The following is a 17,087-nucleotide window of genomic DNA, read 5'->3' as shown; positions in this document are numbered from 1 at the left end:
TGAAGGGCAGTTACCGAATACAAAATGATGATGGTGGTCTCAACAACTCCACTAACTGGGTCTGTTGCAGGCTGAACTCCAGGACTCATGATCCTGCAAATGTTTTGTTGTCAAACGCTTCCTTGTTTGTATTGATCAGCTGCACTGGACTGTCTTTGGTCAGTGTACCTCCCTGAATAGACTATTGACTCTACAGTTCTATGATTCTGTTAATCTCCTTTCTTGTAACTTGAATCCATTGGTTTGGGTCCTACCCTCCAGTGCAGCAGAAAACAAGCTTGCTCCATCTTCATGCGACAGCCCTTCAGATATTTGGCTATCATATCACCTCTCAGCCTTCTCTTATCCAGACTAAGCATACCCAACTCCCTCAACCATTCCTCACAAGGCTTGGTGTCCAGACCCTTCATCTTCTTGGTCACCTTTCTCTGCACTCAGATAGGTGTGTGGAACAGATTTTTATGGGTGTAAAAACCCAGGAGTAATCTTCCAAGGCACATTCCCCATTAGTGAGAGGGATCATACCCTCTTACCATCAATGTGTTGCAAAAGGAAAACTGCTGATATTTGCAAAGCCTCCTTTCTTTCTGCAAAAATGGATAATGCTGATCTTTTCTGCAAAATGTTGCCCCATCTCCATCCTCCCCCAGGATCTTGCAGTTATAAACATGTCATTTCGTGGACTTGCACTGTGTGTAAAAAGTGACAGTTGTACAGCAGCAGCAGGAGGGTGCGGGAAAAAAAAAAGGCCACAGTCATCTCAAGGTGCTTTTGTTTTTTAATACGTTGACAATAGTCAAGAGAGAAAGAATATACAACAGCTAAAATTTCCACACACACACAGTTTTAAGGCCACATTGAAAAAAAGATGAAAGAACTTAAGGCTTCTCTAAAAGGGGCAACTCATAGGATGCCATGGCATGAACACTGAGTTGGAAACAGTCCAGATAACCTGATTTACCCATAGGGAAATCTCTCAACCAACAGCCTCCCAAGCTTTTTTTAAAAAGGAGCCAGTGCCCCACACTTTTTTGCTGTTGCCATCGCTGTTTGTTAATGGCAACCAACATAAAAAACCCCCCTACAAAGCACGCTCCATTTCTTCGTCCGGCATATTTCCCCAGCAAATCTGAAGGTGCTGTTCTTTAACAAAGCAACGCCAACCACCTCCTTCCATCAAGGGTGATTCTAATCACAAACGGAACCAAAAGACAACTCATTTTTTTATAATATACAAATACGGCACAATGAACTGTGCCGGGTAGAAGATCGCTCTGCTATCAGAGGCACCTGTACAGTATCTTGCTGTTTATTTGGCAAGTTCTAATACTTATAAGTTTTCTTTCTTTGTCTTTTTTATTTTAAATTACTAAGAGAGAGAGAGAGAGAAAGAAAGAAAGAGAAAGAAAGAATTTGCATAGATTGTACATTCAGCTATTTCCCCCCACTTTCCCCAAACCCTCTTTTCTTGTTTTCATTAGGTAAACACGTTTCAAAGTATTAGTGAGGTAGTACCTTTGGTAGCAAAAGAAGGTAACCAAGGCAGAAGCAATTGGGCAGGAAAGTGAGAGAATGAAAACAGGTGGTTTTGGGGAGGAAACTGCAAGGATGGAGGGCCCCCCTGCAGGATGATGGGAATTGTAGTCCAGCAATATCTGGAGGGCCACAGTTCTCCCCACCATGCCTGATTAACAGCATCTGAACTTGTCAAGAAAAACATGACATAAACTGCTACCGTGATACTAAGCTGGAAAATACATACATATATATTTAATGCTTCGGAATGAAGTGCAAAGGGCCACCTCTGAAGCATCAGGAATCAGGGGAGGGGGAGAAGGAGGAGAGTAAAGAATATTTTGCATTACATAAGGACTCTTACAGCTGCCTAATGAAAGGAACATAGGAAGCTGCCTTATATTGAGTTAGACCACTGGTCCATCGAGCTCAGCATTGTCTACACTGACTGGCAGTGGCTGTCCAGGGTTTCAAAGAGGTTTCGCTCCCAGCTTTACCCGAAGATGCCAAGGACTGAACCTGGGACCCTCTGCGTGCAAAGCAGAGGATCTACAGCTGAGCTAAGCCCTCCCTACGTTGCTCAGTGTTATCTTGGGGTTTTGTGCTCCCTGGAAGCTCTTGAATAACCACAAAGATTCCTTGCACGAGTTCAAACGTGTTACATTCCGCATGGAGGTGGTGTAGCACAAGAGCTGATGGGTAGGTGGAGTGAAAGTGGAGCGCCCAGAATGGTCTAAAGAATGTGGCTCAGATCCTGCACACGGTTACATGCCCGTTGAGCCACAGATCTCATTCTTCTGCGAATGTGCAAAGAGTTGCATCCACAGGGTGCTGATGTGCCAAGAATGAGCGGATGTTGCAGGCAAGCAGAACCTGGTGGACTCAGCAGTTACTTTCCCATCCGTTCAGCCTATAGATGAAGCTTTTGGGAATCCCGGTGTAGGGCTTCATCCGTGTGCTAGAAGCTCCAGGCAGTGGATCTGTTTCCACAGTCCACATAACCAGGGAGTCAAGCTCAAGATGCGTCACAGTCTACTGGGAGCAACTGTGGGGACTTGCTGCATGCTGAGTGATCTGTACCATAGATTTAAGAAGCTGCCTTGACCTGAGACGCTCAAGGAGAGGGATGGACAGAATCCCAGCTTGGGCAGATTTGCATATGCATCATTCGGCGCTCAGTGAGCACAACCTGAAGCAATGACCCGAGCATGGGAGATGCCTGCCAAACATCAAACGCCATTGGCTCACATCAACTCAGCACAGTCGTTTTCAAGGAAGACCACTTGGGTGCAGCTCAGAGAGTGATGAACACAGATGAATGAATAAGCCCCGCAAGGCTGGATGGAAATCTGGGTTTTCCTTGTTTCAGCATGAGAATGTTGGGCTCCTGGTCTTCTGCTAGGACTTGGGACGGTTCTCCAGGAAAGAAGGTCTTCTTACAGAAGCACCTAAGCCATGGACAGGGAAATCCATGGCCCTCCAGATGTTATTGGACTCAAACCCCCATCAGCCCTTGCCAGCAGGGACAATGGCAGAGATCATGGAAGCACCATGTGGACCTATAGAACTGTGGTTTTCTAGGATTCTGATAGACATGGATGGGTACACTGATATGAGCAGCTGCTACCTCTGACTGGACGATTTCTGACGGAATGGGTTCCATCCTCTCTCCCCTCTTTTATCAGCAATTGGAACATCTAGGTTTTCTTTTTTTGTAGTCAGAATTCTTATTCGGGTGGAAATCAAGAATGCAGGAAAAGGGAAGGGGGAGAAATGAGATGTCTTTTTGTTTTGTTTTGTTTTTCTTAAAAAAGGCCTTTTCTTAATAAAGGCAGCTTTCGTTAGTAAGATAAGATAATCTCCAAGCTGCATAAGCAGCACCTACTAATTAGTCATTGACTAAAAATACAAATAAATACCTAAAACCGCCCTCCTATGTAGCCTCCTTTGCTGCCAGCTCTAAACATTTAATGCTCTGCCTTCATGCCAGCACAGCTGACACTGCAATTTCAAAGTCCAAAGCGAACGGTAGTAGCTTTAAACCAAACAGTATGGTGAGAGGAAAAACATTAGCAAGCCACTGGAAACTCAGAAGTTTCTTTTTTTTTTTACGGTCACCATTGCAGTTGTTTTAAAAGGGAATTTAACTGATTCTTGCGACGTGCTTCTTCTGTCGTCAGGCTCTCCCAACAGGTGAGCGAGCTTACAGAACAGTGCAAGTCTGTGCAGGTCTACTCAGAAGGAAGCCCCGCTAAACTAATTGGGATTGAGGCTGCTTCCAGGGTACCAGTTTACCGACCATCCAACCTGATTTGTTTGCAAGGAGATGGCGGTTTGAATGGTCATTCGTTCTGCTTTGTTTCTGAGATAGGTTAGGTGATGTGGTCTTAAAAGCCAACACTTTCCAATGCAATTTGCCATTACTTTCCTTATCTCAAGGAAGTTCAGTCTGGGGTGGGACGGGGGAAGCTTGTTTGTCACTGGACCCTCCCAATCAATTACTATTGCACAACTTGAACTTGCCAGTATGTGACTGAATCCCACAGCAAAACAGTGGCAGTCTGGAAGTGCCCTTACGCCCAGGCACAGGATTGCACTAGAGTAGGCCTGAAAGTTTTACACAGGCGCAAAATGGGGGTGGAGGGAGAGAAGAGAAAGAAACCTTTTTAGAAAAAATACATTAACTGGCTATTTTTACACAAACACACAAACCTGTATATGTAGATTGCACAACTTACGCCGAAGAGCTTAGCTAGAAATTAACTGGACTAAAATGCCATTTGAATGTTAACAGAATCTATACTTTTTCCTCAGTGTTAGGCTGCCTGGGGACCAAATGATATGCCACCAGCTCCCAAAGTGGAAAAACAACTGTGCTCAAGACCTGCTAAAATGTCACAGGTAAAACACATAAATGCACTCCAGGGGGCGCTGCTCTCCCTGCTATGGAAGAGCAGCTTTTAACACTAGCCCCAAAGAGTCATTTGTCCTAAACTGACCCACTGGGGTGATTGCCCCATCAGTCTCGGCCTTAATTCCCATAAGCCCATGTGCCTGTCTTCTTGCTGACAACCATTCTTGGGGGGCACAGTGCTGTCATCTTCCTCCTCCTCCCTTGCCCTCAGTAGAAATTTATCGGGGAGGAAGATGGGGACAAGACTAGAATGAGTTGCCTCTGCCTTGCACTGGCGCCACCTACTGCTGGTATTCCTGCTTTGCGCCCTACCCAGGATTCCCTCCTGCAACCTTCTAAAATCAGAATATTGGAAACTGCCTGAAACCAAGCCCAGGGCTGACTGCTCTGACCGGCAGCAGCTCTTGAGGGTCTGAGGCAGCTTCCTGTAACTTGAGGATTAAGCACAGGCTGGTGGGAGTAGTTGAACTCTTTCCCTCTTATAACTATATAATAATAATAATTTATTATTTATACCCCACCCATCTGGCTGGGTTTCTACAGCCACTCGGGGAGGCTCCCAACTGAATATTAAAAACACAATACATTAAACATTAAAAACTTCCCTAAACAGCTGCTATTTCCCTGCCTGAAAACACTTCTTAAAAATGCTGGGGTAGAGGAAGGGGTTTCTTCCCATTGGGGCTGTCTGCAAGTGTTTTGTAGTCTGCTATGACAAATATTGAACTCTTGTGAGTATCAGTGAGTTTTGTGTGTGTGTGTGTCAGACTGAAATAAATAAATAAATACATAGTTACATACATAACCAAAGGGGGATGGGGAGCCCCAAGTCCTTGCCAGTGAAAACACGGCTTGGCATAGTGATAATGTCAACACTTTTGCTAGGCTGCTTTGGGAAGTGATGGCATGGGGAACGATGGCAATTTCAGCATTTGAAACCGGCTGCCATTTTGCTACTCATTTCCCATCTATTTATCAGCTGTGTATGTGTGTGTGTGTGATAAAATAGCCAACACACCTCAGATTGAGGTTTTAAATAATCTGTAGTCTTGATACTGCACCCGCACTAAAAACTTAAGGCATGTTTTAAAAACCGGTTTCCTTCTCTCCACACCTTCCCGGAGCTTAAAATGACAGCCATTCGATGAAATTAGCTGGCGACCCTCCGTACCACTTCCAGGAACTACATGAAAACTAAATCATACCTTTTCTTGAAGGATGCCTGGCAGTTAATCCAGCCCAAGTTTAGGAGGGCAGGTGGATAATCCTCCCCCCGGGTCACAAGAGAAACCATGTCAAATTCCCCTTTAAAAGCCAGTGAAGGGATGTGTGTACCCTGTGCTACCTCAAACGGCCGTCTGGTTTAACAGGCCCCAGCTCAGATTTTGGGTCTGGGCTGAGTGAACTCCAAGACGTCTGGCTACAGGCCTGGATGACTGGGCAGGAGGTGGGGCCTGTGCTGCAGATATCCACAGCTGACCACATGCCTCCCACCAGTTTGTCCACCCAGTTCTCCAGCTTGCTGCCCGTAAGGGCTGCATTCTTCTTTGCTTGGTCCACCTGTGCAGCGTCGATGGGGATATTCAGAACCGGGTTGAGGCCTTGGAAACTCTGCTCCATGTAGGCGTTCTTCGGAGGTCCGCCGTGCAACCTCGTGGCTTCTTCTGTAAAAACAACAACAAACCGAGATCCAAAGTTGAGATGCTTCGCATCAATCTGACCTTCAGATCAAAACTACCGTTAGCACGCTCTGCGTAGGGCTGCCATTCAAAACCATTTGGTGGTTTAGTATGGCGGCACCGACCCTTTGGAACTCCCTGCCTCTTGATATCGGGCAGGCACCTTCAGTGTGCTCTTTCTAGTGGATGCTAAAAACATTTTTGTTTAGACAAAGCTACCCAGATGTTTAGAAAGTTGACGTGAGTTTTTAATTTATTGCTACCTTAATTTTTTGAACGTCTTAAATTACTGTTGTTAACTTTTCTTGGTGATAACTTTACTGCTTTACATTTTTTTTTGTAAACTGCTTTGACAAATCAAGCAGCGTATAAATTTTATGAAATAAATAAATAATTGCGTGAACAAAGTAGCCATAGACCACGCCTCCTAATGAAATACTGGCACAGTGTGTAGCAATACAAAAATGGGAACGCCACCTTCATTAAAAGCAGTACAGTGGTACCTTGGGTTAAGTACGGTACTTAATTCGTTCTGGAGGTCCGTTCTTAACCTGAAACTGTTCTTAACCTGAAGCACCACTTTAGCTAATGTGGCCTCCTGCTGCTGCTGCTGCGCTGCCGGAGCACTATTTCTGTTCTCATCCTGAAGCAAAGTTCTTAACCCGAGGTACTATTTCTGGTTAACGGAGTCTGTAACCTGAAGCGTATGTAACCTGAAGCGTATGTAACCCGAGGTACCACTGTACAGAGCAATCACTGGAATGGACATAACAAGTGCCTTGTGGATCAGCCCTATGGCTCATCGAGTCCAGCATCCTGTTCTCATAGTGGCTGAACAATTGCCTGTGGGAAACCAACAAGCAGGATTCAAGCATGAGAGCACTCTTCCCTCCTGTGGTTTCCAGCAATTAGGATTCTGAAGCCATCCAATTTGGTGCTGGTCACTACCTCCCGTGGAAGCAAGTTCCATAGTTTAACTTTGAAAGTGCTTTCTTTTCATCTGTCTTGAACTTTCTAACATCCAGCTTCATTGAGTGTCCACGGTGCTACATGAAAGTTGCTTAAAACTGCCTGTAGGAAACTAGCTGGGATTTTTGCCTCAAAATTCACATATGGAAATTGGGATGGAGGTGGTTGGGGTTAATGGATTTCCCCACAGCCTAGACTTGATGCTAGGAAGGGACTTGTCCGAACTCTGCCAAAACATACATACCACCTCCAGGGCAAAATGCCTTCATTCAAGAAGGCCCTCTCAGACTTGGAGAACTATGCTGTGTGTTCCAGTGGGTCTGTGGGCCAGGAATGACATACTAGTGTCTACAATTCCTGCCACGTCGCCTGTTTAATTTGCAGTTTGTGCCAATTATCTAAGCTCTTCCTTTTGTGCAAGGAAGCAATGGTTTGCTCTTCTGTTGTAAATTGGCTAAGGCTCCGTCTCCCTGGCTTGGACACTCTTCGTGGTTCTCTGAGACTTAAGTTTTATATTTTGAGGTAAACCCCCTCCCTTGCAAACCCCGATTATTCAGTTATATTAAACAAGCTGTTTCTGTCTGGCTTATTATGGCTTTGATCATATAATTCGCTTGCCAAGGCAGTCAAATTCTACCTGATTTATTCAGATGGCATGAGCTCTCACTGTAGGCACCTGCTGGATCAGACCAAGGGCTTATCTAGTCCAGCATCCTGTTCTTGGTCAACCAGATGCCTGTGAGAAGCCCACAAGCTGGACGTGAGCAGAGCCAAACTGTCCCCACTTGCGAATCCCAGCAACTGTCATTCAGAGGCAGGCTGCTTCTGATATGTGCCATGCCCTCCATCACACTGCCCTCACTCTGAATAGGCATTCAGCCCCATTTTGACATGATCCTTGGGTGGGGTGGGGGGTGGGGAAATCACTGTGGCTGAAGAAGTTTACGGAAAATGAGCTACCCTCTCCCCATCCTTTAGTTCTGCCCTATTATTTATCCTTCATAAAAGGCAGGTCTCATTACACTGCTCTTTGAATCTAGAGGTGCGTAGTGATTTTCTGTGTGTGTGGCAGCCTTGGCATTGTTCACAAAATATCAGAAAAATGGCTCTTAGAGATGTCCTAATTTTTCTGTCAGTTTCACAGCATTTATCTGGCATTAGAAGTAAGTTTAAGTAATGCAAGTGGTGGCAAAGCGAAAAAATGCTGAAAAAAGGAAGAAAAAAGAAAAGAAAAGAAAGCTAAGAGGCTTTATAACAATTTTCCGCATGCAGCATAATGTTTCTGAACTGCAAGGTCTTGGAGAGGCACACTCAAAAGCTCACACTGCGAATGCTCTTCTAAACTTCTGCTCTAATCTCAGTGTGCCTCTTGAAATCATGTATCCTTTTCCGTGGTATTCCAACTGTGTGGACTTCAGGCTCCCAAATGTGGCCCTTCAGCCCTCTCTGTCTGGCTCTCAGGGCTCTCTCAAGGCCACATATCCTCTTGGGCCACATCTTGAACCACCCCTGCTTTGTCCCGCTCCTTTTTTCTTCCCTGGCTGTGAAATGTGTCCTGGAACCCTGATAATGCCTCTTGCTTGCCTGGATGGCGCTTAGAGAGGCGTGGTGGCGTCACGGTGCATAGAAACTATAAAAATATTTATGTGCCACCCATCTGACTGGGTTACCCAAGCCACTCTGAGCGGCTTCCAACAAATGAAAACACAGTAAGATGTAACAAACACTAAAAACTTCCCTACACAGGGCTGCAGAACAAAGGCAAAATATACACACATTGCTCTGCCTCCTTGCGCTTCTGGCCTCATCCATCACTAGCATGTAGCCTTGGGAAGATGGAAATGAAAATGGGGGTGGGAAAGGAACGGAGCGTCCTGGAAGAGGGCATGACTGTCTGCTTGAACAGGAGCACTTGAAGCTGCAACAGGTCCCCCTTCTATACCTGCATTTTAGATGACAGCACTGCATTGGTTCCTTCGTATAATCATTACCTAAAGCCGCCCCTTGCACCTTGAGTTGCACCAGTACAATAAATAATAGAAGGGCAATGCTTTTTCCAGCATTTTTCCTTCCTCAAGTGAGTAGAATACTCCTTAATCTCTGTGGTCATTATCAAAGCGCTTGACTCTAACAGGCTCTTCTGCTGAAATTAAGGAAAGTTTACGGTGCTTTAACTTTGTTTGGACTGCATCCTGTGTTGTACTAAGAAGCAGTCATGATGCATCAGATCAAAGGCTCATCTAGTCCAGCATCTTTTTGTCCTACGGTGGCCAACCAGATGCCTCTGGGATGCTGTAATGAGTTGCAGGGGCTCATTCGCCAGCACTTTGCCCTTTAAAGAGGCCCTGATCCCCTACCACCAAGCAGCAAACAAGGAATGGCTTCTGAGGAATCCTTGACTGGATTCCAGCGCTGGAAGGAGCTAGGCAGTGTCCTCACATTCACCTGCCTGATGGGAGGGGAGGTGTACAGCTGCCTCAGCCAAAAGAGAAAGAACAGGAAACCTCTGCCACATTCACACCACACATTTAAAGCAGTACAGTACCACGTTAGATGGTCATGGCTCCCCCCCAAAGAATTATGGGAGCTGCAGGTTGTTAAGGGTGCTGAGGGTTCTTCGCAGACCCCTGCGCCCCTCACAGAATGACGATTCTCAGCATGGCTTAACTGTGAGGGGGATTGGGGCCTCCTAACAGCTCTCAGCACCCTTAACAAATTAGCACTCCCAAGATTCTTTGCGGGACGTCTTGATTCTTTAAAGTGGTATCATACTGCTTTAAATGTATGGTGTCAATGTGACCCAGGAGGATGCAAACAGTCTCAGAGAAGCAGGACAGTGGAAACAGGCCAGAATAGTTAGGCCTGTGAAGCCACAGACCTGAAATAAATCCATCCTTACAGCAGCCGTGACAGGAGTCAGTGCCTTCTTTGACCCCTTAGGTGTGAGCCTATGGAAGATACGGAACATGCTTTTGTTGACATCTCTTCCCCCTCTAGGATGCAGCACAGAAACCAACAGGCAGAATGTGTTCATCGTCTGCTATTACTCTCCAGCTGCATGCTTACTTAAACATTTATATATGCAAAATGAAGTGTTAATTGCTGCTTATCAATTTTTTAGTATGTTGCAGTGATATTGTATGTCTTATTATGCATTGTTACCATATCACTGTATTTAGACTTTGTGAACTGCTTTGAGCAGAGATTTGCTTGAGGAAAATGTGGTATGTAAATAAACTGACAATCACAAAACAACGACAATTCAGAGGCAATACCCCCCGCCTGATCCTGGAGGTAGCATGTATCCCTCATAACTAGCAGCCGTAGATAAACCTTACGTTCCATTTCCATTTTAATGCAATCTAAGTTGATGGCCACCATCATGTTATGAGAAAAATAAGAAGAGGCTTTCTGGATCTGACCCAAGCCCCATCTTAGTTAAGCACCTGTGGCCAAGCTGTAATTGCAAATAACGGTTTGGTTTGCAAAAAGGACTTACCTTGCCTGATGCTTTGCCTGTTGGAAAATGTCAGAGGAGACACCAGGAATTTGGTTTCCGCTACAGGGACCCAGTGATGCAGGATCTTAACAGTCCAGATTCCCGGACGGAGAGGCAAATTCAACGGCGGCTTGTAGTGAGTAAACTCCGCACTGGATTCTATTAGGATATCATACGTAGCGGCGATGGTGTTTGTGGGGTCCACCCAGATGACAGTAACAGTGACGTTGGGGCCCTTCCCCCACTTCTGCATGCCGATTGGTTCATCCATGGGCCCAATGAGTCCCCCAAAGTTCCGGAATATTCTCTCCTTAGCATCCCAGTCGGTTCCAATCTGAAGTGTAAATAGAAGCATTGCACATCAGGTAACACTGAAAGAAACAACCAACTGCTTTAAAAATCACCATATTCTGTTCTTTTTTGTAATTGTCGCACTGGATGGCTGCTACAAGGTCCTGGGTCCTGAGTTGCTCTGCTGCTCTCCATCCCACTGTTGTTTTTTTGGGGGGAATTATCTTCTAAGGAAGAGATAAGTGGAGCTAAATGATTGACAGGGGCAGCCAGTAGCCATCCTTCCTGTGCATCTGTGAATGCAATCTCTGTGTCAATGCTAGGGACCAGAGATGGGGTTCTGTGGGGTCGCAGGGAGTCAAAGACCAATTACTATTCCTGCAGCAGGGTCCTCGTCTCCAGCACCCCGGGACCACCCAATCTGCATGAAGGGGGAGCTTTTGCGCAACTGAGAAGAAGTGCTTTCACCTTTTGTGCTCACAGGAGCCAGACTGAAAGGAGGCGAGTCAGTCCCTGAGGACTGTCTCCTAGGGTCACTCTGGAACAGGCAAGTGGCAATAACATTGAGGAGGTGGAGCTCTTCTGTTCTGTAGCTCTAAAGCTAAGCATTTAGGAATGCCGGAAACACAAGGTGTGTGAGTTTCAAGAGAATGGTGTGCAAGTTCTGTGACATACAAGGGAAACACAACTTGATTTTCCCTGATATACTCAAAATGATTTCCTCATATTTTGTTGGCATCTGTCTGTCTCCAGAGACAATGGAGTGCACCTCTGGGGATGAAGCCAAACCGCTGCGTTAACAGCACAGAAATGACCTCTCTGAGGAGCAAGCCAAGGCAGCATGTATGGAGGCTCTGGGCTACTCAGACAACAAGACCCCCTCCTCATTCTTGCTCATGTGGTCCAAAGGAAAGCAGAGCAATACATTTGGCACCAGCCTGGCTACAGGAGTTGCTGGAAGAAGGCGTACAAGGCACCGTCCAATTGCCTTAGGGACTCCACTCTGGATTTGTGTAGGGTTTACTCCTTAGCTGTTCTTCTCCCGAAGATATCCCGCAAGGCAGTGGAAGTTTAGGATCAGAGTTTTGCTTCTCCTAGATGGGATGGGCTACCTTCTCAGGCTGATGAGCACCATCTGCCCCAGTTATACGTGCATAGAAAATAGTAGATCTAGTAGAAAGCCAGCGCATCATTGCAATGCATCCCTAATTATTATTAATACAAAATCATAGGATCATTGTATAAATATAGAAAGCTGTATAGTCTCAGAAAGGGGTGTGGCTATGAGGAGGTCACAGCTGTGACTGATCATGAAGGGGACCTGCACTTCTACATTTGCCACGGCATTACTTCTAAGGACCCTTCATAATTCTTGTTGGAACTAAAGCACCGATGCTTGTAATATGTTACCTGCAGGTTGCCTGCTCAGACTGACACCACCTGGAACAGCTTTAACTGATTTTTTTTTAACGCCCAGTAGGTGGTGGCAGGAATGAAGGGAAGAATCACAGAACAACAAGTTTCTATATAGAACTACACAGATTTACAACCAACCACAAACATTGAACAGACTTTACATTTTCTTGGCTGTTCTCTCCCCATCACCCCAATGTTTCAGCTATGCCTGAGATAGCTGTAATCGTTTGCTACTATCCAAGGGGCAACAGGGACACAAGTAACTGCAATTAAATGTGGCATGCACCGGTTGCTGAAAGTATTTGTAATCAGTGAAGTATGAACTCCCCAGGTCACACACACACAAGGAGGAAGAAGGTGGGAGAAGGTACAGAAGGCACAAATCCAAAGAGACGATGCCTTCACTGGTGACAAAAGCAGATTCTTGGGCCTTCAGATCAGACTCAGGTCTCTCTGCAAGCACCACTGAGCCACTGGTGGGTGATCCTTGCAGAGAGCAGCGTGTGGAGATTTGAAGCCCCGACTATCAGCTGATTGACACCTCCTGGACGAATGCGCAGATTGAGACCCAGTTACTCACTAGCTTTTTGCCTCCCCCATGCAGTTCACATAAGTGCAGCCCTGCTGGATCAGGCCAGTGGTCCATCTAGTCCAGAATTTTGTTCTCATAGTGGTCCACAAGATGCCTATGGGAAGTCTACAAGCAAGACTTGAGCGCAACAGCACCCTGTCTTCCAGCAGGTGGCATTCAGAAGAAATACTGCCTCCAACTTGGTCTCTCTCCTGCTGAGATGCAAGAGTTAAGCATGGCCCATTGCATTCTCCACCTCAGCTGGTTAGGACTAGGACCTGTCCTATCAAGCATGCATTTCCTGCAATAAAGGTAGCTTTCTTACTTTTCTAAACTCAGTCCCAGTGTGATTGCAACAGGGATTCTGCATCAAGTTCACTTCTGCTAAGCGTTTAAACTCCCAAAGTCACCACTTTCTGTACTGCAGACAGGCTGATCACCACTGTGTCTCATTCATCCTCTTGTACTTCTGTGCCATCAGAGATTCCACTCACTTGCAGTTTTCCTCTGAAGAGGTTGGGGGAGGGGGAAAGGGTGCTCCTTAACTCCCTACTCTGCTTTTGCATCACTTATTCCGGTCCCTGCTTGGGTTTGCACTTAAAATTTGCCCAAGATAAATTATGCCTTGATTACTAGCTTGTGTCTCATTGCTCACCACAAACGGGGACCATTAGGTCCACACAGAAGACACTAATTGCCTGCCGCCCAGTTCACTTTGTTCTCTGTGATGAATTGCAACTGCTAACGAGGCTAGAAACAAACTTTTTTCGAGTTCCGCCGATAAGGCTTAGTGCAGAAGTCCCTGAATGCCTAAATGAAATCCAAGTCCATCTTTCTCTTTCCCTTTGGACGGATGTCATCTTTCTCAAAAACCAAAAACAAAAAACACAAACACAAATGAAGAGGTGATACCTACGTCACATGGAATTAACCTCCTACTGGGAAACTACCACCCTTTGGAAGTGGTTGGGCTCCAACTCCCAACAGCCACAGCCAACGCCAACACGGCTGACAATGAAGGGTCATGGGAGCTGTAGTCCAGCAACATCTGGAAGACCATAGGCTCCCCATCTCTGTGCCCCAGTGAACAAAATAGTGTTTATCTGGCTCACTACTGTCACTACCAGGGATGGGAAACCTTTTTGGCTTGGTAGGCTGGAACCTTCTTGATCCTCACCCCCGCAGACCAACTTTGACTGGTGGGTGGGACAATCACCTGGCTGGCCAGTCACCTGACATCATGATGGCATCTGATGATTGACAGATGCGTTGCCCCAACCACTAGTTAAAGTGGCTTGCAAAGCTGATTTCTGTAGGGTGATCAAGTTCCCATCAGCTGCAAGGCAGTGACTTCAACCCTGCTTTCTGCGGGAATCGATCATATGATTCACTGTTGCCAAGGTCATGTATCGGCCTGGTCCAATTTTTAAGGCTCTGATGTTAATGGATGAGCATCAATTCTGACCCCTGAAAAATGAGTCCTGAGGCTGCTGATTCTTGGAGAAGGCAGGTGAGCAGGCAGCAATTGTAAGTAGGAGGTGCAGCAGCAGTAGGGCCAAATGGGGGCCCCTGGGAAAGCTGTAGGCCTTGGCGGATGCTGAACAACGTTGACCAATGTTGGCCAGCCCCCAATTTGAGTTCAACCAATGGGATTTTTAATAGGTTAGGTTGACGCTTGTGACTATACTGCAAGTAAAACCTAGACATACTGTTTCAGCTGTTATCTTGCATGTGCGTTTCTCATTAACTTGCGAGATGCCCTCACACCAGCAAAACAACAGAAGAATTGCCAATCCCAAGAAATACAGTTGGTGCGATCATTTGTCAGGACATGAAAACGGCAATTCAATCCACTGATATCTCAATAAACAGAACAAGACCAGCATCCATCTCCTTAATAGGACATTAATGTCGCCGATTTGCCACACATGCCATTAAAAACACTGAAGCCTACCTAAGCCTCTCTCAATTGCCAAAGAAAATGCAGAATTTATAGGCCAGGACATAATGACTACGAACAAAAATTTGTTCAATTAGCTGTGTGGGCTTTAATTAAAATTTGTGATTTAGCAAGAAAAAATGATGAAATAAATAGCTTTAGGCAGCTGTGCCATTTGCAAAGAATGTGTGGCTCAGGATGAGAGCGGTTTAGCACTTGACAGAGTCGGACTGAAATCAGGGAGACTAAAATCCAACTCAGCCATCAAAGTCATTGGATGACCTTGGGCCAGTCACTCTCCCAGACTACCTCGCAGGGTTGTTGGAAGGATAAAATGTTGGGGGTGGGAGAGAACTATGCACGCAATCCTGAACACCTTGAAGGACGGGTGGGGATTAAATGGAATCAATAAAAATTTAAAGCAATTATTACAAGGAAACATCCTCTTGGCAGGCTAAGAAAATCCGATCTTACCTGCTGAATTGACGCTTACAATCATTGAATTATAGAGTCGCAAGGGATCCTAAGGGTCATCAAGTCCAACCCCCTGCAATGAAGGTTTTGTTTTTGCCCAAGGTGGAATTTGAAAACACAACCCTGAGGTTTAGAATCTCGTGCTCTACCGACTGAGCTATCCACAGCGCAAATGGGTTAAGCAACATCTCTCTTTGAATTTTCTGCACACCTGATAAGAATTTTCTGAGCAAGATTGGATTTTCCCAAGGTACAGCCTCAGAACAGTGAGAAAAGCTCTGGGACCCAGGGGAATGAATTGGTACACAACACAGTGCAGTCAAAATGGGGGTCAAATGAAAGTGTGGAGAAGTCCATATCTGGCAGATCTGGCCTCAGTTAGGAAGTAGGAGTCATGGTAGTTTCAGAACAAAGAAAAGGAAACCTTGTTCAGTTTAAAAGAGGAAGGGAAAAACAAAAGATAACAGCAATGCTTACCTCAGAGAACTGCAGCCTTCCAAAATCACTTGGTGGACTTGCAATTTTGAACACCTTTTTGGGCATCACCCAAGTCTCTAAGGTCTCCAGCTTACTGGCAGCCAGATTGGTAGCATGGTGCTTGACAAGGAAACCCTGAAAATGATCAGCAAGGAAGTAGAGTTGGACGGAGAATGGGTGGCCCATTGGGTAGTACCTGGAAAACATAAATGCCAATGGAGAAGAGTCTGATTAGCTGTGGAACAACAGAGTTAGTGGTTTTTTTTTATAATAATATTTATTAAAATTTCAGAAGAAATACAAAAATATGAAAAGGAAGAAAGAAAAAGAAAAGAAGGAAAAAAAGAAGACAAAAAGATACAAAATACAGAAAAATAAAAATAAAAATAGTTAAAAACAAATCAGTCATTCCATATCCTATCTTTCATCTGCCTATTTCCCTGACTTACTCACACCTCCCTTTTTTTGTATCCTGATTCAGTCATTGTTTCAGCAAATCCTTTCTATATTTTAGCTTATAACCAATTAATTAACTCTATACATCCTAGCCATCTTTCACCATATTCTGATGTTCAATTTACCTTACTTTATTTAACCTTATCTTACCATAAAATACCTTAACCTTATCTTACCATAAAATACCGTAAAATACCTTAAAACTTAAAAACTTAATACTTATTTATCCTTATATCATTTCTGCTAAAGCCAGACAATTTCTTTCCAACATTCTCCCTAGTATTCATTAATTTTACACTAATTCCCAAAATAAAATTTTTTCTTTATAGACTCTTCCAGTTTTCATCCAACGTCCCTTCTTCCTGGTCTCGGGTTGTGTCAGTCCTTATTATCCATTCCATCTAGTCCATCAACCTGGTAGTCTGATATCCGAGGCTCTTAAGTCTCTTCCATGCCCCTTCTGCAGATCTTTTCCTTCTTGTTTATACTTGCACTTTTCCTTGTCTTTTGTTGGTCTCTTTCTTAGTTTCTTTCCTTTCTCCTTAGGGAGTAGGTCTCCGGGGAATTTCCATCCATACTCATGTCTATCTCCCCACACCAAACCAGCCCATTCCCCACAGTCCCACTCCCCACAGTCATCAATATAATCCAAAAGATCTTTAACAGCATATTTCAAAATCTCTCCAAAGTTGAGATCCTCCTCAGCTCCAGACTCCCTCAGGCCTAATTCAAGTTCATTCTTCCAAAACAGCGGCTTATACTCCTGCAAGGCCTCGGGTCTCACCATCTGTGTTGCTTGAGGTAGCACCGTAGCTTCCTCCATTATTATCTGCCCTTGCATTTGCCCAGTCGAACCAGTTTCCTGGGTTGGTCCCTGTATAATTTCT

General features: G+C 45.1%; 1 protein-coding gene across 1 annotated transcript in view; it reads right to left on the bottom strand.

Moving 5' to 3' along the window:
- Positions 1-760: 760 nt before the first annotated feature.
- The window catches only part of XYLT1 (xylosyltransferase 1), a 164,292-nt gene continuing 147,965 nt past the window's right edge, over positions 761-17,087 (bottom strand). The window contains exons 10-12 of the mRNA XM_083584963.1: positions 15,745-15,940; positions 10,577-10,910; positions 761-6,093 (exon numbers count right to left, since the gene is read on the bottom strand). Coding sequence (XP_083441089.1) covers positions 5,771-6,093; positions 10,577-10,910; positions 15,745-15,940 — 853 coding nt within the window. The 3' untranslated portion in view covers positions 761-5,770. The remainder of the gene's footprint in view (positions 6,094-10,576; positions 10,911-15,744; positions 15,941-17,087) is intronic.

The sequence above is a fragment of the Podarcis filfolensis genome, assembly GCF_964270895.1.
Source record: "Podarcis filfolensis genome assembly, chromosome: 14".
Classification (NCBI taxonomy): Eukaryota; Metazoa; Chordata; class Lepidosauria; order Squamata; family Lacertidae; genus Podarcis; species Podarcis filfolensis.
This window is presented reverse-complemented; position numbering and strand designations above follow the sequence as displayed.